The sequence below is a fragment of the Lissotriton vulgaris genome, chromosome 5, assembly GCF_964263255.1.
Source record: "Lissotriton vulgaris chromosome 5, aLisVul1.2, whole genome shotgun sequence".
Taxonomy (NCBI): domain Eukaryota; kingdom Metazoa; phylum Chordata; class Amphibia; order Caudata; family Salamandridae; genus Lissotriton; species Lissotriton vulgaris.
In genome coordinates this window covers 168,220,233-168,242,844 of record NC_141693.1, presented here as the reverse complement: position 1 = coordinate 168,242,844, position 22,612 = coordinate 168,220,233, and the positions used below count along the sequence as shown (strand labels likewise).

General features: G+C 45.3%; 1 protein-coding gene across 1 annotated transcript in view; it reads left to right on the top strand.

Moving 5' to 3' along the window:
* The window catches only part of PAPPA (pappalysin 1), an 870,469-nt gene that overhangs the window by 415,997 nt on the left and 431,860 nt on the right, over positions 1-22,612 (top strand). The window contains exon 6 of the mRNA XM_086921096.1: positions 14,548-14,669. Coding sequence (XP_086777222.1) covers positions 14,548-14,669 — 122 coding nt within the window. The remainder of the gene's footprint in view (positions 1-14,547; positions 14,670-22,612) is intronic.

The following is a 22,612-nucleotide window of genomic DNA, read 5'->3' as shown; positions in this document are numbered from 1 at the left end:
ATCGAAAAGCACAATGAGTCCTTGATGGCCATCAACATCCTATGCTGCCCGCATAGTCTTGAAAATACTGTGTTTTCACAGTGAGGAGATTTATTCTATATGGTGTGTCGAACAAAGCCTCTGGCTGAAGCTGCCATAACGGAATTCTGCCTTTACGTGTACTACATTTTGACACCACTTTTAATAGGCCACGAGACAAGGGGCCCGATTCACAGAATGAACTTAAGACTCAATCCTAAACTTACTACTGTTTTGGTATTCACAGATTGCACTTACTACTTTTGGTATTCACAGAATGAACTTACTACTTTTGGCATTCACAGAATGCACTTACTACTTTTGGTATTCACAGAATGAACTTACTCATTTCGATATTCACAGAAGTTAGGACTCCTAACTTTAGGACTCCTAAATGCCTTCTGTGAATACCGAAAGTCCTAAAATTAGGATTTTTCTCAATTTAGTAGTAGTAAAGTTAGGACTCCTAACTTTAGGACTCCTAAATGCCTTCTGTGAATACCGAAAGACCTAAAATTACGATTTTTCTCAATTTAGTAGTAGTAAAGTTAGGACTACTAACTTTAGGACTCCTAAATGCCTTCTGTGAATGCCGAAAGTCTTAAAATTAGGATTTTTCTCAATCCACACGCTGCTCTCATGCTGTGAAAGCAGCTCCTGGATTGGCCTGTGCGGCCTGGTTAGGTGCTCACTAAGGGACTGGGAGCCTGTGCCATTTCTCCACCCAGGTGTACAATACAGCTGAGTTGGAGAAATATAAGTACGCATGTCAGTTTGGCCGGCCTAAGAAGGCTGGCAAAACTGACATGCACACTTACAAGTGCCCTCCACTCCTCCTCCCAATCCCTGTGCTAGTGTAAAGAGAGGATTGCCTGGCTCTGCTCTAGACTCGGCAGCATCATCTGCTAGTGAAAAATAAAACAATAATACATTTTTGTTCTCCTTTTATTTTTCATTCTGCAGTGAGGCGCTGCTCCTCCACCATTATGGAGGAGCCGCCGCTGCCTATTACTAGGATCTTCCACATAACCCTTTCTAGACTCTGCCCTACTCTATCCTTAATTGACTCACCTCAATCCTCCTTTTACTACTATGATCTCCAAAATCACACTTCCTAGACTCTTCCCTCCTGTATCCCTCCTTTGACTCATCCCAAACCTCATTTTCTTACTAGGACCTCCCTAATACTCCTTTTAGACTCTTCCCTCCTATATGCCTCCTATGAGTCATCCCACATCTCATTTTTCTAATATGATCTCCCAAATAGCACTATCTAGACTCTTCCCTCCTCTATCCCTCCATTAGCCTAGTCAATCAAACTAACTAACTTGCATGTCCACTGCTAAATTACCAATATATATTTCCCTATACTAATCCTCCTCTAAACCTTTAGGTTCCGAAGTAGTGTGGTACTTGCCGAAAATCACTTCAATGCCTCATCAGGGGTAGTAAGCACTATTTAAATACAATTACAACACATCACCACTTCTCTCTATTTCGAATAGAGCTGTAGTTCTCTCTGAAAAGGGAGCCACAACTTCCCTAGACTGGCAACTTTGTCCCTCTTTCAGTCAGTTATTGCGTCCAGTATTTCTGATTCTTCTCTCTGGAAAAATGAGAGAACCACTTTGAATATATTTATGGTAGAAGAACATAAAAACATATTGATTCTAGCAAGCTGAAACAAAAACACATGATCTCAGTAATGAACACCAAAGCCCAGATTTATGAAGCCTTTGCATTGCACTTAATTTGTGCAATAATATTTACAAAGCTCACAAAGGCAATTTGAGCTGCCTTGCGTGGCTTTGTAACAAAATGTAACGCAATACAGCTGCTTGCACTGCGTTATGGTACATTTCAAATGAGAGTTGTTCCATGGGTGGAGCATGGGTGTTCCCATGCATCCACCTATGGATTTTGGCACATTTCCAGATTTTAAAAAGCTAGTATACCTGGGAATGCGTCATAATGCGTCAAAATGCTACGCCTTCCCCAATGAGGCGTAACAGGGAGGAACATCTTTATTTCTCCTTGATAGTTCCTCTTCCCGCATATGTTTGCAGCACACACAGAAAGAGGAAAATGCCACTAACAATTGTTTTTACCCAGGAAGAAGGTGGCCTGTGTTGGCGCAATGCAGCACAGAGTGCACCAGCACAAGGAGAGAGCAGATATGATCACTAACTTCGTAAATTTGGAGCATTTCTGCTCTCTCTCATTCACGCAGCGCAGCTTCTTTGCTTGCCTCCCTGCATTGGTTCAAAGATTAGTAAATGTACTCCAAATATCAATGTACATCACCTTTGAGATTCCACCACTGCCTATCAGTGGCAGGAACACGGACGCGATGACTCTCTGGCAAGCCTTTAGCTATTTCATCTCTTTGAATTATAACTTCGAGTAATCCACTAGTCCAACAATCTTGGAAATATCTTTAACATAAAGAAGAGATGGTTTCTGTGCTTATCGAAGTGAGGGGGCTGAAAAAGGCATGTTCTCTTCCAGGGTATCCTCATCAAAGTCATAAGCACTGAATATTCACACCCATGTGCAGGGACCCCCCGGAAATAATATAAAAATTATATATGGAAACCATTACTGCCTCTGGTACCGGGGCTGCTTAAACCAGTTATGGAAATTTCACTTACACCAGCCACTCTCAAGACCGCACCGGCGATAATTCTAAAAACGTATCATCCGTCGGAGGAGGATCCCTCCTTTTTAAAGTCAGATCCAAAACCGGACTCTGTAATTGTGGCTGCCGCCAGAAAGACCCACTCAGTGGCTTCCTCATCTACAGTACCACCAGACAAGGAGAGTAAAGTGCAAGACTCATGGGGGAGAAAAGTATGTGGCAGTTCTGCATCCATACTTAAAGTCTCTAGTGCCTCAGCTCTATTGGGGCATTACGATATAGCGTTGTGGGACTCTCTACAGCGTTTTTCAGATAAGCTACCCAAGAAAGAGCGTAGGAACTCAGAGGAAGTTTTACAGGAGGGCAGCTTGGTTGCGAACAAAGTCATTAGTGCTGCAGCGGATGGAACTACACTTTCAGCACACTCCTACACCCACAGAATTTGTGCCAGAAGATCTTCATGGCTTCGCCTTACAGCTCTGAAGCCAGAGGCACAGTCCCGGATTCTCAACCTGCCATTTTCCAGTTCATCGTTGTTTGGCTCGCACACCGTTAAAGAGATGGCACGGATGAAGACTGAGCTAGATACACTGAAGGCGGTAGGGTTGGAGAAGAGAAAAGAGTTTCATTGTCGTTACTGCAATACTGAGCGCCGATCTTTCCAACAGAGGGTTCAAACCCCTCATTGGAAAAAGAACCAAAACCAGCAGAGTCAGCAGAAATCGCAGTAGCAAAACCGGCGATACAACAGAGGAAGAGGAGGGAACCGTCAGTACTCTACCTCAACGAAAACTCCAGCCAAGCAATGAGTTTCTTTTTCCTCCAGTACCGTGCACCAATCCAGTTGGAGGAAGTGTTGCAAATCATCTGCAAGAGTGGCGGGCCATCACGAAGGATCAGTGGGTGCTGGCTACACAGCAAAATAGGTACTCTCTACGTTTCTGATGCCGTCCTCCCTCGATCCAGCCAGTACCATCATCAGGCTACCAGGTCAACATGCTACAGAGGGAAGTGGGCATATTTCTCCAAAAGTCAGCCATAGAGAAGGTCCCACAGTCACAAAGAGTTTGAGGAGTGTATTTCAGATACTTCCTAGTAAAGAAAAAATGTCAGAAGTCAGAATACAGACCCATTTTGGATCTGCGAGCACTCAACTAGTCCATCTAACGAGAAAAATTTTGCATGCTTGCTCTCCACCAAATATATCCTCACCTCCACAAAGGGGATTGGATGTGTTCGCTGGATCTGCAAGATGCCTATTTTCATATACCGATAAATCAGCATCACCGGCAATATCTACGATTCATAGTCAGAACATCCCACTATCAATTCAAAGTGCTGCCCTTCGGAATGAAATCAGCTCCCCGGGTATTCACGAAGTGCATGGCAGTAGTGACAGCTGCTCTGCGACGCAGAGGCATCTTCGTCTACCCCTCTCTGGACGATTGGTTGCTGAAGGGCACCTCTCCCCAGAGTGTAAGGAGCCATTTCCAGCAGTGTCTAGGGCTCTGTTAAAAACTGGGCCTACACGTGAACTACCAGAAGTCGACACAGTAACCCACTCAACCAATCCACTACCTAGGGGCGCTGATAGACTCCGAGCGAGGAAAAGAGTTTCCTTTGGAGGAGAGACAATTATCCCTCATTCAGAAAGGCAGACAGATTTTAAAGAGCAACCTGTCATCGGTACGTCAGATCGCGTCCTTGCTAGGATCAATAGCATCCTGTATTTTTCTGGTACCCAATGCCAGATTAAAAATGTGACCTCTGCAGCAGGATCTAGAGGACAAATGGGATCATCGGTCTTCTCTCTGGGAAGACAAGATCTGTCTATCACACGCAGCCAAAGGATCCATTCTGTGGTGGATGAAGAGGGGCAACCTGGAAGTAGGAGTTCCGTTCCATCAAACTCCTCCCTTTCAGACTCTTATCACATACACATCACTACAAGGATGTGGAGTCCACATGGGTTCTCTCCAGACGCAAGGCCTATGGTTCTCAAAAGAGCAATTGTACCATATAAACATGCTGGAGCTGAGGGCTGTTCATCTGATTCTCAAGGCTTTCCTCCCTTCGATTCAGGCGAGTTCCATCCTAGTACAGATGGACAATACCACCACAATGTACAACCTGAAAAGGCAAGGCGGAACTTGCCTGAGGACTCATGGGAGGTGCAGTCCAAATGGCACTGGCTACTGGCGAGGAAGCTATCTATCACAGCAGTTCACCTGCCTGGAGAGCACAATTCTCAAGCGGATGCCCTTAGTCGCCACTTCGAGGAACAGCAGGACTGGGTTCTCAATGATGAAGTGGTCGACGACATCTTCCAGGCTTGAGGCCGTCCAAGCATGGATCTGTTCGCGGACGAAGAAAACTCAAAATGCAGAGACTTCGCCTCAAGGTACTACCGACCAGGATCGAAGTGGAATGCCCTTTTGATCAGCTGGTCAGGGGCATTTGTGTACACCTTTCAACCCCTGCCTCTCATTCCGAAGGTGGTGACCAAGCTGTCACACTCGTACACCACGATGATACTAATTGCTCCGGACTGGCCGAGACAGTGGTGGTACCCGGACCTTCTACATATGTCAGTGAAGTAACACAAGAGGCTGCCGTGCAGACTGGACCTGCTGTCCAAGATTAACGGGATGATTCATCACCCCAACCTTCCATCACTGAACTTGGCAGCATTGCTCCTGCGGTTCTCCAGTATGGACATCTAGGTCTGCCTCAAGACTGCATGTCCATATTGAAGGAGGCAAGGAGACCTTTGACAAGGCACTCTTATGCTTGCAAATGGAAGCGTTTATACATACGGTGTGCGTAAAATAATTGTAGTCCCACCAAGGGGAAGGAGGACGTAATCTTGCCCTATCTGCTTCACCTAGCCAGAGCAAGTTTAACATTCTCATCCATTAAGGTACACCTGGCTACAGGCGTTCTCCTTCTCAACCCTCATTCTTTCAGTTACAAGTGGTGAAGGATTTCCTGCAGGGTCTTAAGAAGATCAAAAGGCCAAAACCTGGAATTCCCTTCCCATCCACCTCCGCCTTACTCAAAACCACCTAGCCTTCAGAAAACAGCTTAAAACCTGGATATTCGATAAGTAAACCTCCCCCCCCCCTTCCTCAAGCGCCTTGAGACCCCTGGGTATGTAGTGCGCTATATAAATTCTGACTTGACTTGACTTACCCTCTGGTCCGACCTCCTTCACCTCCTTGGGAGCAGATCTTGGTACTGTCAAAATTGATGGGTCCACCCTTTGAGCCTATCCACAAAGCAACCTTGCAACACCTTACATGGAAGGTAGCTTTCTTGGTGGCTATCACCTCAGCTCGTAGGGTGAGTGAGATACAGGCCCCCTGTTCCAAAGAGCCCTACTTGGTCTTCCATCTCAATAGGGTAGTCCTCAGAACAAATCCTTCCTTCCTTCTGAAGGTGGTGTACGATTTTCATGTAAATCAAACTATTTCTCTTCCGACCTTTTTTCCCAACCCCTCCACTCCAGCTGAGAGGACGGTGCATTCATTGGACCTTAAAAGGGTCTTGAAGTTTTATCCAGACAGGTCGAAGCCATTGACAAAGTCTGATCACCATTTTATTAATTATGGTTCAGTCAGGACAGGTTTCCCAGCATCAAAGCAGTCCATCTCCAGATGGATAGTCTCATGCATTAAATTGGCTTAACAGTTAGCAGAGAAGCCTCTTTTGTCCGCTCCCAAAGCTCATTCCACGAGAAGAAAAGCAGCTACGAAGGCATTTCTCTTCCAGGAGATCCTCATCAATAGTCATAAGCATTAGAATATTCCCGCCCATGCGCGGGAAAGACTGAAAAGCTAACTTGTAGCTGTATGTACTAAAACTGACGCCGTGCCTTTAAGGCACCTCTGCCCCTAGCTTCCCATCATGCCTCAGGGGTTACAGTTAGGTCAATTGTTCTTTCCGGCTCCTTCAGGAAGGACCCTGGATACACAGCTCCACACTTTTCTGCCTTTTTCAGTCAGAAAATCTTCTAAAGAACAATTTTTTGATTTACTTTGACTTTTAACAACAGTGTCAAGTAAATAACTGCTTAGCAGTCAATTTTTTGTGAGGTTTTCCTGTTAGGATGCCCACACTATTTGATAAATGCCCTTCTTGTGGCCACAAGAAGGCAAAATCAGACTCTCATGAGGTCTGTACTTTATGCTTGCCAGAGGATCATGATCCTAAAGACTGTTCACATTGTAGAAACCTGTCTGAGAGGACTCTTAAAGACAGAGAAAGGAACAGGCTCTATGGTCTGGCCCAGAGATCCATCAGGGGAAGATCTACTGAGAGGAAGAGTTCAAAGAGACCCAGAACTCCCTCCAAAGGCAAGTCAGAGCGTCCATCAACCTCAGCGCCGGGCTCGGCGCTGAAAAAACAGCATCTGATGGACAGTTCTAGAGAAGAAACTCCGTCGACGTCGGGACCGGCGCCGATGAAGAAATCGTCGTCGAAAAGAAGTTCACCGACGACGAAGAAAGCTCCGCCGTCGTCAACTAGGCGACGATCGGCGTCGAGAGAAGCCACGAGGTCACCGTCGACGAGAAGATCGGCGTCAAGACATAAGTCAACTCCGCCGTCGTCAACCAGGCGACGATCGGCGTCGAGAGACAGATCACACTCGCCGTCGTCTCAACGTCGACAGGCTTCTAAGAGTGTGACACCTCCGCCAACGTCTCCACGGAGGCGCTCGGCGTCGAGGAGCAAGAGCCCCCTCAGACGCTCGCCGTCGAGGATGAGATCATCGTCGACGGCGCGTCGGCGCTCGACGTCGAGGATATCTGATCCTCCGCCGTCGCCACGTGTCCGGTCGACGTCGAGGGCATCGTCGACGACAGGACAACGTCGATCGACATCTCCGTCGCCGGCAGACCAACGTCGGTCGACGTTGAGACCTCCGTCGACGGCAGGGCAACGCCGTTCGACGTCGAGACCTCCGTCGAAGGCAGGGCAACGCCGTTCGACGTCGAGGGAGAAGACTCCGTCGTCGGCTCAACATCGCCGGTCGACGTCGAGGGACCACAGGTCAACATCGAGGCGTTCGACGTCGAAAGTTATCACTCTGTCGACGCCGCAGAGGCGTTCGACGTCGAGGGAAAGACTTTTGAGACGTCCTCCAACACCGGTGAGACGAAGATCTCCTTCAGTGCCTTCGACCGTTCTAGTGACGCAATCTGCTTCTCACCATTCCTCCTTAAGTACCTCTGGCTCATCGAGGTCCTCTTCTAGGAGTAGGAGTCCGGTGCAACAGACACTCCAGCGACGGTATATCACACAGGCAAGACTCTCGCCAAGATGGTATGGTCCGTTGAGTAAGTGGAAGGATTCTGGAGCGACGGAGAGGCTACGAAGATATGTAAGCCCACACTACAGGTCACCTCTTCAGAGGCTGGTAGAAGAGGCAGACAGACAGATTCCTACCAGGCACCGATCACGCTCTCGGGAGAGGAGAGCGGAAAGGTCGCATACCCCCAGGGTCTCCCGATCACCACGGAGGGAGCAACCCAGTTCTCCTCGAGGGGAAGAACGACCGAGAAGATCACCAGTGAGGAAGGAGAGGTCGCATACCCCCAGGGTCTCCCAATCACCACGGAGGGAGCAACCCGGATCTCGAACACCGAGAAGGGAGGAACGGGCGGAGAGATCGAGATCTCCCCGAAGGGAGCATCAGAGAAAATCACGTTCTCCTCGAGGGGAAGAACGACCGAGAAGATCACCAGTGAGGAAGGAGAAATCTCATCACAGCAGAAGGAGAACTCCATCATCCTCTTCTTCATCTTCATCTAGATCTTCTAAAGGGGATTACTCTCCGATGCTGGTAGACAGCCCTCGTTCCAGAGCTTCCCCGATTGACGACGTCAACACGTATCTGGACGTCTTGCAAAGGGGGGCTCACAAACTAAATATAGAGATGGCTGTTCCAGAGGTGAACGCTACTGTGATTTTTGAGACCCTTCGTCACAAATCATATACCCGGCCTTTACTCCCATTGGTTCCAGGGATAATGGATCCAATCAAAGACGTTTTCCTCACGCCAGCAACGATCAAGGCGGTACCGGCACGTATCCAGAAGAAATATAGGCCGGCCGAGTCAGATCCTATCTTTGTTAAGGGAGAGCCTGCGGCTGACTCAGTCATTGTAGCCTCAGCTAAAACGACTCACACTGTCGCTCCTTCTTCTTCGGTCCCGCCTGACAAAGACAGCAAGACGCAAGATTTTTGGGGACGCAGGGTATGCAGCACAGCAGCTTCATCCCTGAAAGTCTCTAGTGCATCAGCCCTTCTGGGAAGGTACGATAGAGCCCTATGGGACTCCATGGAACGATTCAAGGAGAAATTGCCCAAGGAGGACCAGAAGGACTTTGAGGAGACAGTGACGGAGGGCTGTTTGGTGGCAAACCAAATGATTAGTTCATCAGCAGATAACGCCCTTCTAGCAGGACATGCCTACTCACATGGGGTATGTGTGAGGAGATCCTCTTGGCTGCGTTTAACTGGACTCAAACCAGATGCCCAGCAGCGCATCCTCAATCTACCTTTTTCCGGATCTTCACTCTTCGGGGAGCATGCCGATCAGGAAATGACCCGTATGAAGACGGAGTTAGACACAGTGAAGGCGGTTGGTCTGGAGAAAAAGAAAGAACCGTTCAAACGGCGCTTCAAGACCAACAAGAACCGGGGAGGCCAACAGAGGGTTCAAACCCCTCAATGGTCTCAAAGCAAGCCACAAGGAAAACCGCAATACAGAGGAGGAAAATCGGGCAGAGGCAGAGGCGGGCATCATCAGTCCTCTACCACGCCTAGAGGAGGCAAGGCCTGAGCAGTGGCTTCCTCTGGCGCCGTTACCCACTCCAGTGGGAGGAAGTGCTTCACAACACCTGGCAGAGTGGGTCAGCATCACAAAAGATCGGTGGATGCTGAATATACTGCGCAATGGATATGCGCTACGTTTCCGGAAGAGACCACAACCGATTCCTCCAAAAAAGACTCGCTCGTACCAACTAAAGCTCCTCAAAAGGGAGGTGACCGTCCTTTTAAAGAAAAACGCAATCGAAGAGGTACCCCCATCCCAAAGGGGGAAAGGAGTGTATTCAAGATATTTTCTAGTCCCCAAAAAAGATCAAGAGGACAAGTTCAGACCGATTTTGGATCTTCGGCTCCTCAACAAGGTGGTGGTCAAAGAGAAGTTTCGCATGTTGGCACTTCACCAAATATGTCCTCATCTACAGATCGGAGATTGGATGTGTTCGGTGGATTTACAAGACGCGTACTTCCACATTCCTATTACACCAGGTCATCGAAAGTACTTGAGGTTCCTGGTAGGGAACAAGCATTACCAGTACAAAGTGCTTCCCTTCGGTCTCAAATCCGCACCAAGGGTCTTTACCAAATGCATGGCAGTGGTAGCGGCGTGTCTTCACAAAAGAGGTCTCTTTGTGTACCCATATCTAGACGACTGGCTCTTGAAGAGTTTGTCACCTCGTCAAGTCACCAAAGACTGTCACCTGTGTCTCCAACTACTGCACAGGCTCGGCCTCCACGTGAACACAGAAAAGTCGGTCCTGCATCCCACGCAAAGTATCCACTATCTGGGAGCAGTTCTGGACACAAATTTAGGAAGAGCGTTTCCTTCGCAGGAGAGACTATCTTCCATGGGGCAGAAATGCAAAAAGTTGCTTCAGTTTCCTCGTCCAAAGGTGCGAGAAGTAGCATCTCTATTGGGCTCCATGGCGTCCTGCATCTTCCTAATACCGAACGCCAGGTTGAGGATGCGGCCTCTACAACAGTCTGTGGAAGATCAGTGGGACCAAGCGACAGGAGATTGGGAGGATCGAATCAACCTGTCTCAAGCAGCATTGACCTCCATACAGTGGTGGACTCGCCCTCGGAATGTCCTACAGGGAGTCCCTTTTCAGCAACCTCTTCCTTCGCTGTCTGTGGTAACGGACGCATCTCTAGAAGGCTGGGGTGCTCACATGGGTCATCTTCAGATTCAGGGTCGTTGGTCGACCAACCTCCAGACATACCACATCAACATGCTGGAGCTTCGAGCAGTTCATCTGGCGCTCAAAGCGTTCCTTCCAGCAATAAAAACGGACAAAATCCTGGTTCAGACGGACAACACTGCAACTATGTTCTATCTGAACAAACAGGGAGGAACTCGATCTCGCCCTCTGTCTCTGGAGGCCCAGACAATCTGGCACTGGCTTCTGGCTCGGGGACTGTCGGTGGAGGCAGTGCACCTCCCAGGCGAGCTAAACACAAAAGCAGACGCGCTCAGCAGGCACTTCGAAGATCATCCAGACTGGGTGCTAAACGACGAAGTAGTCGAAGAACTCTTCCGTTGCTGGGGTCGTCCAGAAATAGACTTATTTGCGGACGACGAAAACGCCAAATGCCACGCCTTCGCGTCCAGGTTCCACCGGCCAGGGACGCAAGAGAACGCTCTCCTGTTGGAGTGGACAGGAATGTTCGCCTATGCGTTTCCTCCTCTGGCACTGATTCCGAAGGTGGTGGCCAAGCTCATCAGATCGAGCATGGACATGATCCTGATAGCTCCGGATTGGCCGCGACAATGGTGGTATCCAGACCTGTTACATCTGTCGCTGTGTCCACACAGACGCCTGCCGTGCAGGCCAGACCTGTTGAGCAAGATGAACGGGAGGATCCTGCATCCCAACCTCCCGTCACTGAACCTGACTGCATGGCTCCTGAGGTCTTGCAATATGGACACTTAAATCTGCCTCCGGAATGTTTGCATATCTTAAAAGAGGCCAAAAGACCTTCCACAAGGGCGTCTTATGCGTTCAAGTGGAAAAGATTTTTCATTTGGTGTAAGGACCATGGCTTTGATCCCACCAAAGGACAAGAAGAGGTAGTCCTTCCATACCTCCTTTCCTTGGCTACATCAGGGTTGAAATACGCTTCTATTAGAGTTCATCTATCTGCCATAGTAGCGTACAGGAAATCACCTACACAAACATCGTTTTTTCAAGTTCCAGTGGTTAAGGATTTCCTTCAGGGGTTGAAGAAGGTCTATCCCCCTGTGAGAAATCCTTCTCCTCCCTGGGAGTTGAACCTGGTTCTCTCCAGGCTGATGTCTACACCGTTTGAGCCTATACACAAGGCCTCCTTGCAGCATCTCACTTGGAAGGCGGCCTTCTTGGTGGCAATAACCTCTGCGCGCAGGGTTAGCGAGATACAAGCACTCTGCACCAAGGAACCTTACACTGTGTTTCACCACAACAGAGTGGTAATGAGGGCTCATCCATCTTTCCTTCCAAAGGTGGTCTCGGATTTTCATATAAATCAAACGATTACCCTTCCTTCGTTCTTTCCTAACCCATCGACCCCAGCTGAGAGGTCGTTGCACTCGTTGGATCTTAAACGGGTTCTAACGTTTTACCTAGAAAAGACGAAGGACACCGGAAAGACAGACCAACTCTTTGTCAATTATGGTTCAATGAGGACGGGGTTTGCAGCAGCCAAAAGATCCATCTCCAGATGGATTGTCTCCTGTATCAGGCTGTCATACCAGCTGGCTGGCAAACCTTTGTTACAATCACCCAAAGCTCATTCCACTAGAGGGAAAGCAGCCACAATAGCATTTTTACATGACATTCCTATGTCAGAAATATGCAAGGCTGCAACATGGAAATCAGTCCATACCTTTACAAGGCATTATTGCCTAGAGTCTGATTCCAGAGCGGAGTCTCAAGTAGGACAAGCCTCCTTGAGAAACCTATTTGGGTAGAATAAGGCCTACTTTTGGGCCTACGAATATGAATGTTATCTGTTGATTCCTTTGCCCGCAGGGATGAGGTGAGGCTCGCTACTCTATTCTAATGCTTATGACTATTGATGAGGATCCCCTGGAAGAGAAGGATTAGTTACATACCTGTAATCCTAGTTCTCTTCCAGGGGTATCCTCATCAAAGTCATAAGCAACCCTCCTGCCTCCCCGGCAAAGGACTTTGTTTATTAAGTAGGAGATGTTTTAACCTGTTATTACCATGGTTTGTTTTTCAGTCTCTGAAAAGAACAACTGGCCTAACTGTAACCCCTGAGGCATGATGGGAAGCTAGGGGCAGAGGTGCCTTAAAGGTACGGCGTCAGTTTTAGTACATACAGCTACAAGTTAGCTTTTCAGTCTTTCCCGCGCATGGGCGGGAATATTCTAATGCTTATGACTTTGATGAGGATACCCCTGGAAGAGAACTAGGATTACAGGTAAGTAACTAATCCTTCTCAATAATGTACCGATCTCCGACGTCTGTTTAATAGCGGATTTTTTGGTTGTTGTTAATTGGGTCACTTTGTTTTTTCTCATCTGCCAGCAGGTGGTTGATGGGCTTGCTATTCTGTTCAGCTTATGACTATTGATGAAGATCCCCTGGAAGAGAAGGATAAGTTACTTAACTGTAATCCTAGTTCTCTTCCAGGGGTATCCTCATCAAAGTCATAAGCAAACCAACCCGCCACCCCCAGGCAAATGAGATTGTTTCTGAAGTGTTAAAGGATATCTTTGTGCCCTGACCTTCAGGGTTATGCAAAGAACAACTGACCTAACTGTCACCCCTGAGGCATGATGGGAAGATAGGGGTCATGGCTGCCTTAAAGGCATGGTGCCAGTTATTGTTGAAAATGCTTTAATTTTCTATGCTATTGGTTTACAATGCAGCCTGTAGGCTAACAATGTCTACTTTATTTGCAGTTTTTCTTCTTTATGAGTGCTTTGCCATCTTGTGTTTTTATGTATTGGCAAATACAGACTTTATGTGTGTAATTACATTGCTTAGCCTCCTATTGGGAGCTGCATTGGTATGAGAAAAATGATATATATGTATACATATATATGTAGAGATGTACATATATGGTTTCCATATATAATTTTTATATTGTTTCCGGGGTCCCCCCACATGGGCGGGAATATTAGGGCTTATGACTTTGATGAGGATACCCCTGGAAGAGAACTAGGATTACAGGTAAGTAACTTATCCTCCCGAACCTTCTTTTTGGGTAGTGCTCCACTGCATGCCTGTCTTTTAAATGTCACACCTTTGGCCCCCATGCTTATTTGTGTGTGAATGCTAATATTGAGTCCATCAATGGAAGAGTGGCTAGTATGTGTGATAATGTTGTCATTGGCCTGAAACTTTCAACTTTATTAAATTTGATTGATGCTTGCCCAGTACATCACCACTACCCGACACCTATCAGTAGTGTGTTACAGTAGTGTGTTAAACTGGGTTACTGAATGCAGGGCAGCATCACAATTGAGATGCATGGATTCAGGCTATTCTTTCCTTTCGTCTAAACACTCTTTGAATGAGTAGGTTGTCCTTTTATGTGCAAATTTAGCACTTGAGATCTCAATCGAAACCATGCAATGATGCCTTCTGACTCAGAGAGTTTTGCGTGAAAAGTGTTCGGCAACCGCTCTATGGGAAGTTTCTCCAACCAGTGTGCATGTCCAGATTAGACAGGAGAGAGTGGGTACAAGCATGATGTATTTTCCATCAATAAGATTCATTGTGTCTTACTAAAGGTGTGGAAACCATTTGAAATGTACCTTCCAACCTGAGACTTTATCCTTAACTCCAGAGAGTGAAAGAAGGCATAAGCATGATTTCAGCGAGGAGCAAAAATGTCAATATTTAACAATATTTTTTTCTAGGGACCCTACAACATCAGGTTGAATATGTCCAACTATTTAAGCAATAACTAAGAAAAATGTAGTGCATGTTTGAAATTCTATTGCCTGTGGTGTTTTGCTGTGGTAATGTTCTACTTTCAATGGCGTTCCCTGCATTTCCTTTGCTGTTACTAAGGTGATGTCTTCTCCTGTTTTCCTGGCTTCCTAGAGAAGTGGGATCAACATGTGATCTATGTCTGGAGGGACGGGTCTTGGTACAGTACGCCATCAACGCCTCATCCCCGCTGCCTTGCAATCCATCTGGGCATTGGAGCCCTCGTGAAGCAGAAGGTAAGAACGAGATGAGAGATGTAGAGATTTAAAGATACCAGGAGCTATAGAGGTGAAAGGAATTATTATTGAACAAGTTGCTGCATGACCAGACTATGCAACCAAGAAGAAACCCAAACAACCCAATACGAGACATTTCCTAATTCCATCTACTGCCTTGAAAAAGCACAATAATATACCAGATTCCGAGAATTGCCTACCATCCTTCATGTATACCATGCCAAAGTCTCAGCATTGCCAAAAGCATGTGATGCCACCATTTGGCAAATCCATGCCTTCTACTTGGTAATTGTTAGGTCTGGGTGGAATTTAAATTACAACAGAGTAATTGGAGTAATTTCAGTAATTCCGCGTTACTCTTTGATGCAGAATTACCGATAATTATTTGATTACTCCTGCTCACGTAAATTGAGGAAAAATCCTACCAGGCCAGAACATTTAGCTTTTTCGTGCTCTGCTGCACTTAGTACTATTTCTTAGCACAAAATGCATCCTCGCATCCATTTTGGATGCAAGGGCGCACTAAGAAAGTAGCACTAAATTCCTGGAGTAAGTTGGGAAAAATCCATCCCCAAGAGCACATTTAGCAGGCATTAGCGGCTACTCGGTATTTGTGTTCTGTTGCTTTTTTTTTTTGTTCAATAATTTTATTAGTTTTGCAAAGAGGCATATTAAAAGTTAAATACAATAAAAAAAAGTGATACAATTGATCAAAAAAGAAATACAAGGTATCAGCTGCAAATACAAATATGTCTCATATAGTTCCTTAAGCCATTTCATCGGCGTGTTGCAAAGAAAAGAAAGAAGAATGACAACCAGGAACCATAATAGAAGTCAAAAGTATCACTTTGATAAAGAAAATTGATTAAGGGGAGAAAAAAGGAAAAAGAGAAGAAAGAAAGCTGAATACAGAAATAGAAAGAAAGAAAAAACACGGGGGGAGGGGGAAGAGGGAAGGGAGGAAGGAAGGAAGGAAGAAAGGATCTCCTGCAACACTACAAAAAGAAAGAAATAACAGTAATCATATAGACGCCACAAAGGGATATTGCTCCACCACCCTTTTGATGCCAAATCCATATATTCATCTAAAGCTCTCCAAACTCCATTAGAAATAGAGGGGGAGAGATGAGCCTCATCTACCGAGGTATGCGCACCTCGTAAAAAAGATTCTCTTCCAGGGGATCCTCATCAATAGTCATAAGCACTGAATATTCCCGCCCATGTGCGGGAACCCGGAAACAATATAAAATATATATGTAAAAACACATATATCTCGCTCCACATATATGTACGTACATATATTATTTTTCTCACACCAATGTCGCCCCAAAACTGAGGCTAAACAATGTAAACACATGTACGTGTACTGCAATTAGTAAGGAAACAAAAAAAGAACACATTAGGTCAAATATTCCTTGAACTTTGTGTTTTAATGAGTAAAACCACTCATAAATCCTGAAAATTGCTAATAAATAGACATTGTTAGCCCTCAGGCTGCATTGTAAAACAATAGCATAGAAAATGAAACCATTTTCAACAAAAACTGGCACCGTGTCTTTAAGGCAGCCATGACCCCAGGTTTCCCATCATGCCTCAGGGGTGACAGTTAGGTCAGTTGTTCTTTGCATAACCCTGAAGACAGGTCTCAACCATAGAATACTCTGTTCTCTGTTGATAAAGGTGCAGCCAATTGAGTTTCATCTAGGTGTGGACATATTTCAATCATCTGGTCACTTTCTGATGGTCCAAAGATCTTTCCTCAGCTTTCAGTTATATATGTATTTCATTTAACCGACATTTAGGGGCCGGTGTACTGGGTGTAAAGGATGTGGATTATCAGGATCATCTATATGTAAAATGCATGGGATCCCATATTTCATGATAGTGATTTTTAGAACAATGAGAGCCAAGATCACAGGGTTCTAAGTGCAGCGAAGGGTTCTGCGGCTTCTCCCTAGCCGCACTGAAGGACTGTTGAAATGACACCATGTTTAAAGTACCTCATCTGCAACTTTTTTGTTTAGAAAAAAAACTTTCCATAGCATGAGGTTGTTTTCCTTATGTAAAAAAGCAATGGCCCCTTGCATGCAGGGAGCATTTCTTCCTGCACATTAGGGCCTTTATACACATTTCCTGCTTGTGTGATGCATAAATGTAATTAAATAAATGAAAATTATATTTATAAAGCACTCAAATGCCCGGAGGTGTCTTGGCACTGGCTATTGCTTAGTCAAATAAAATGATCAGCTTAATGAAGGGGGACTGTTCAGCAAGGCCAAATTATTGGCTTCACTACCAGGTTTTAAGGGCTTTCCTGAAATGAAGTAGATTTGTCATTTCCTTTAATTTAAAAGGAAGAGTGTTCCATAACTTGGCCATACAAGTGACAAAATGTCTACCTCCCTAGGAGGGTTTCTGGACATGGGAACAACTACATACTTGGCTGCAGATGAGCGCAGTGGTATGTAAGGGATGTACCAAGAGAAGGTGCGTTAAAAAAAATTCAGAGCCTGAATTATGAAGTGCTTGAAAGGCAATGTACAGAGCCTTAAAAGCGATGCGCTTCTTTATGGGTAACCAATGCTGCTCTTTGAGTGCAGAAGATGTTTGGTAATCCCATATAAAAGCTGGGCTGCCGCATTTTGCAGTATCTGCAATTTGTTATGTAGCTTGAATCTCCAAGTTAGTATATAGCACATTGCAGTAGTCAAATTTAGATACGACTAGGGCCGTAACCACTGCCTTTTGCTGATTATTTGGGATGTAAAGAAATATCTTCCTGAGCATTTTAAGAGTGTAAAAAGCAGAGGAAGTTACCTAATTGATACGGCTATAAAATGTCAGCTTATTGTCAATAGGAATTCCTAGGTGTCTCTCTTTCTCGACAGGTGTTGGCAACGCACACACTTCCTGAGGCCACCAGCTGGGCGACCAGAAGGGAGTGTCTTTGCAGAGCTTTTCTCAAATTCAATTTGAGGCAATTATTTTTCATCCAGTTGCCTATGTGCCACATACTATCATGAAACCTGGCTGCAGTGTTGTTTGATTGTTGGACACTGCAACCTCAATCTTGGTGTCAACAGCGTATGATATCACTGAGAACCCAACGATTTTATACGCCTAGCCACTGAGGTGACATATAAGTTAGAAAGAGTGTTGCTTAATGAGGCTCCATGTAGCACCCCACAGGGGAGTACAAAGAGATCAGATTCAAATTTTTCGATAGCGACAAGTTAGAAGAGCTAAAGCTGTTCCCCTAATCTCTAAGGAGTGGAAACGGTCAATCAGAAAATCATAATTGACCATGTCAAATGCAACCAATATCTCTAATTAAAATCAGTGCCGCATTACCTCCTTTGTCAGGAATGGATCTTATAGCTTCAGCTGCCACGATTAGGGCAGATTCCGTGCTATGTTTGCGTCTAAAGACAAACTGAGTAGAATCAAGCGACTGTTTGCATTTATAAAGGAAGCCAATTCCAAATTCACAGCTTTCTCAACCATCTTGGCTGGAAAAGGCAGACGAGATAGGGCTGATTGTTGATTGGATCTGCAGAAGAGAACTTGCCTATTTAACTGAGGGATAGATAGAGGCTTTTTTCCATGCCTTATGAAAGTAACCTGAGCCGAACATTTCATTAAAGATATCAACTAAGTGAGCAGATATTATTTCTGGAACCTGCTGAAGAATTTTGCATGTGGGTTACATGACAGTCATGGGGACGAACAATTTGTGCTGGTTACCTCACCCTCAATAGGGCAGGGCAGCAATGACTATGACCTACAAGTCCTATGGCTGATGGACTGGTGGCTCAGGGTTGACTGTGAAATTAGCCAGCAAAGACTTGCTGTTAGTAAATACAGCAATCCCCCACACATCTAAACGGAACGGAGAAACTCTGGGATTAGCAGCTCAGCAAACTGCTGCTGTACGTTTTTCTCATGTCCCGCCAAACCCTGTATAATAGCCCAGTTGCGGCTCCTCCGCTAAGGAGGAGGGGTGTCGCCCCACTGCTCTTTGAGCAGTGGAAAAAAAGAAAACGATAATAACAAAACTTTATTATCATTTTTCTTTCTGTGCCACTCAAAGCAATATTAGGGCGAGCCGTGGCTGGGCTCGCCGCCGTCGAAGGGAGCAGGAGTGTTTTGTCCTCTTGGGACGGCTAAACAGTCATGTGTTACACAGCCCGGTGGAGAATATGCCCAGGCTCCCAGACACTGCCTCTCAGACCAATCACAATGCTGCTGATGCAGAGATGTGATTGACTGGGAGAGTCCAGGAGTCTGTGTGCTTCCGGTGTGCAGCAGAATGAGGACGGGGGAGAGGCCTGCAGCAGAGGATGGAGGATAAGCTTTGAGGGGCGAAGGTAATTTTATTTTTGTTTTGTTTTTCATCTCCCCCACACCACCCCCGCCTCACCGCCCCTGTTCCGAGGCAGCCGCCACTACAATAGCTTAAGGCTCATCTATGTTTTATCCTTGTAGAATGGCACTTGGATAGGTTTGGGATCATATCTCGATAACAGCAGCAGTAGGGCTCTGCTGGAACTCTTAGAGGGGTCCCTCTTAAAGCCACTGTAGCGTGCCAAGAAAAACAAAAAGATGACGGGTGGAACAACTCATTTGTAATTCTTCCAAGCAGCTAGGTGTTCCAGATATTGTGTCCTTTGCATCTAGAATATATCTACGATTAATGTAAAGGTTCGAGTTTTGTTATACAAATGTAGATGGGCTGCTGCAGATCCTATATGTTTCTTACTGCCATAATCAATTGCAAAGCAGTCTAATGCCTCATGCATGTAGTCTGCGCTATATAAAAATTCACTTAAATATAAAAAAAATTCAGGCACCTCTCTTTACCTGCAACTTCTCTTTGTTTATACTTATTCTTATTACCCATTAGTCTCTCATATGATTTGTTTTATGTATCTCCATTTTTATGCTCAGTGATTGTCACTTCATTCATTTTCTTTTCACACTCTACTCCTGCTAACTCCTCTAGCCCTTTGCTTTTGGCTCCCTTCCATGCCCTCTTGCTCTCTACCCATTTATTCAACTCTCTTCCTTTTAAGCCTTTTGCAGGTTTTGGAGGCTGGTAATAGGCATGTGATTGCATGGGACTGACTTATTAACGATCTTCCAGCAGTCTCCCTAGCTCCCTCACCCGGGACTTGAATCAAGCTCCTGGTGGTCCAGAGGCTAGGACTGCCAAGAAATGACACGCCCCCTTAATAATACGTCCAAGGATGTGAACAACGCCAGGCTAAAAACAGAGCAGCCAGAATCACAATGGGCTTTTTTAAACTAACCTCACTCATTGACAATGGAAAGGAACCAAGACATTTAGCATGGTGTCGTGCCATTTCCTATCCGTTGCTTGGAGCAGGACCCAGCCCAGAGATGAGGGGCGTCTGGAAGACAGGCAGCCTGCAGGCAGCATCAGCGAAGAGAACGGCTCTAACGGAGAGGGATAGAGGATGTCACAAACAAGGCACCTCACTAAACTCACTGGTGAAGCGTAACGTTAGGGTATTCAGTGAACTGTTGTCTGAACTGAGGGTCGCCTCAGGATTGATGTGCAGTTAGGTGGCATCGAATCATAGACACAACGTGCCATCGATGTATTGATCTATCTATATATCTATCTGTCTGTCTGTTTGTCTGTCTGTCTGTCTTTCTGTCTGTCAGTATGTCTGTCTGTCGATTTGCTTTCTCTATAGCTCTCTCAGTCTCTCATCTTTTTTCTTTCTTTCTTTCTTTCTGAGCCTATGAAGCAGGGCACAGTGACGTATAATAGATGGTATCCGGCTGCATCCTCAGTCAGTGGTACAAAAAGAGGCTTAGCCCTACATACCAACTTGTTACAAGTAGAAATAGGTAGATTTTGGAAAAAAGACATGGGGAATATATTTTGCTCAATGACTCCTAAAATTTAAGTAGGCAAGCAATTAAAATAAACGCTACCTGAATAGGGTCTGTTTTCTTGTATGACTTATCCCTTTTCACCATTTGTCAGTGTGACCCTCTCTGAGTTTCTGTGAGTTATGAACACCAGATCAGTATATACAAACCATACACATTTAGCATAGAGGTTTGCGAGGAAACAAATGATCAGGGAAGTTAAGTAAGGAGGCACACCAGGTGCACTTTTAAAAGTTTAATAGTGAGTTAAAAATGCCACTGACTGAAAGTTTCTGGCAGCAACCAGGTTCAGGCTTCAATGTGATAGACCATGAAACTTTGGAGCTGCCACTCCATTACAGGACATGGAAATCAGAACAAACTGACAGTACATCAAGCATAGCAAAATTTAAGTACACATTTTAGCTTACAGCTCAGAACTAAACACTACATATAATAAATAAAATACTACACATATTACAGAGAACTGAGCCAAAGGTTTGTCACTGGCTCCGAGAGTCCGTGTGTGAACCAAGCCCTGAAAATATTTGGAAATCATACAACAAACATCGTGGTAAGGGGTTTTAAAATTTAAAAAAAACATTATTTCTCCAGAATTGGATCTTTAATAGATTCACATGCTTGAATTATTCCACATCCTCGAAGGGGGAGTCCCACTGTACTATAATAAAGCAATGTGTATTACTACAATAGATAGAATGGCAAGGAACCTTAGATGTTATAATCTATCTATGTCTTTTTCTTGAAAAGGACCAAACTCTCCTTGAGCTCTGCTCAAATTACTATTTTTTGCTTTTTTTTTTAGACAGATTCACTTCCAAAATCATCACTTATTCTGGCTGGACACAACGTCCCAACTCACCAAAAAAGGGCTATTCAGATCCTGTGACACTTGTGGGAAGAAGAGGCTTTATTTTGATGTATATTTTGCCTCTAACTGAAGTATAAGGTGAGAGACTGCAAGATCTGTCACACCTTTTCTGAGAAGTCTCTGAAAGACAGGGAGGGTAGACTTTCTCTGTGGGAGGGTAGACTTTCGCTGTGGCTCCAAAAGCTGCAAACTCAAGAGTGCCCTTTATCTAAGGAAGATTGTTATTAGTCTTCACAGACTTCATCTTCCTGCTAAAGATAGAAATCTAAGGACAAAATTGTGTTAGAGCTACTTTCAAAGGCCATTAAGAAATCTAAACATACTACTACTTGGCACGAAAAGAGGCATGAGGACCTGCCTTCTTACTCCATAAAAGGAACAATTGCCTCAGAAAAGGTTGACTTCGAACCTACCACTCCTTCCCTTAAAGAAGCACTTCCCAAACATGCTTCACAGTCTTCCGTGAAGAAAGCGTCAAGCTCTGCAGTTGTATTCTCATCGACAATAGTACTGTTTATGATGACTTCCTTGATGACCGCATCTATGGTAACAACAATGACATCAACGTCATCATCTACTACGATCATCTCCTTTTCACCCCCGTCATCAACAACGATCATAACGATGAGGATATTAAAATGCCTGTTGATGAAGATTTCTTCGATGGCATCCTTCCTCAACTTACCGTTGACGATGAAGATCCCGTTGATGACACATTCCTCGCTGGCACAATCCCAGTTGCCATTGACGCTGTAATCGACAACAATATAGATGACAATGGGCTCGGTGACAATGACACCATTAATGATGCCGTCTGCAATGGTACCATTAATGACGACCTTGTCGGCGACGAAGAAATCATCGATGATGGACAAGTCAACGCCAATAGCAAAGATCACTGCAAAGATAGCATTTCCTTCCTTGTCTTTGATAAAAAGATAACGGGGTTACTTTTTTGCAGACCTCTTAGATGAGGAGGACGACTCCGATGATGAAGGTGCTCATAGTCCGTCCTAACTGCATGTCAAATGGCAGGACTTGGAGGATGATGACGAGTTGTATCAGGAAGACTGTTACTCTGTGAGAGCGAACTTAGAACCATTCCAAAATGAATATTCTACACAAGACCAACAGGAACCTTCTATTCCAA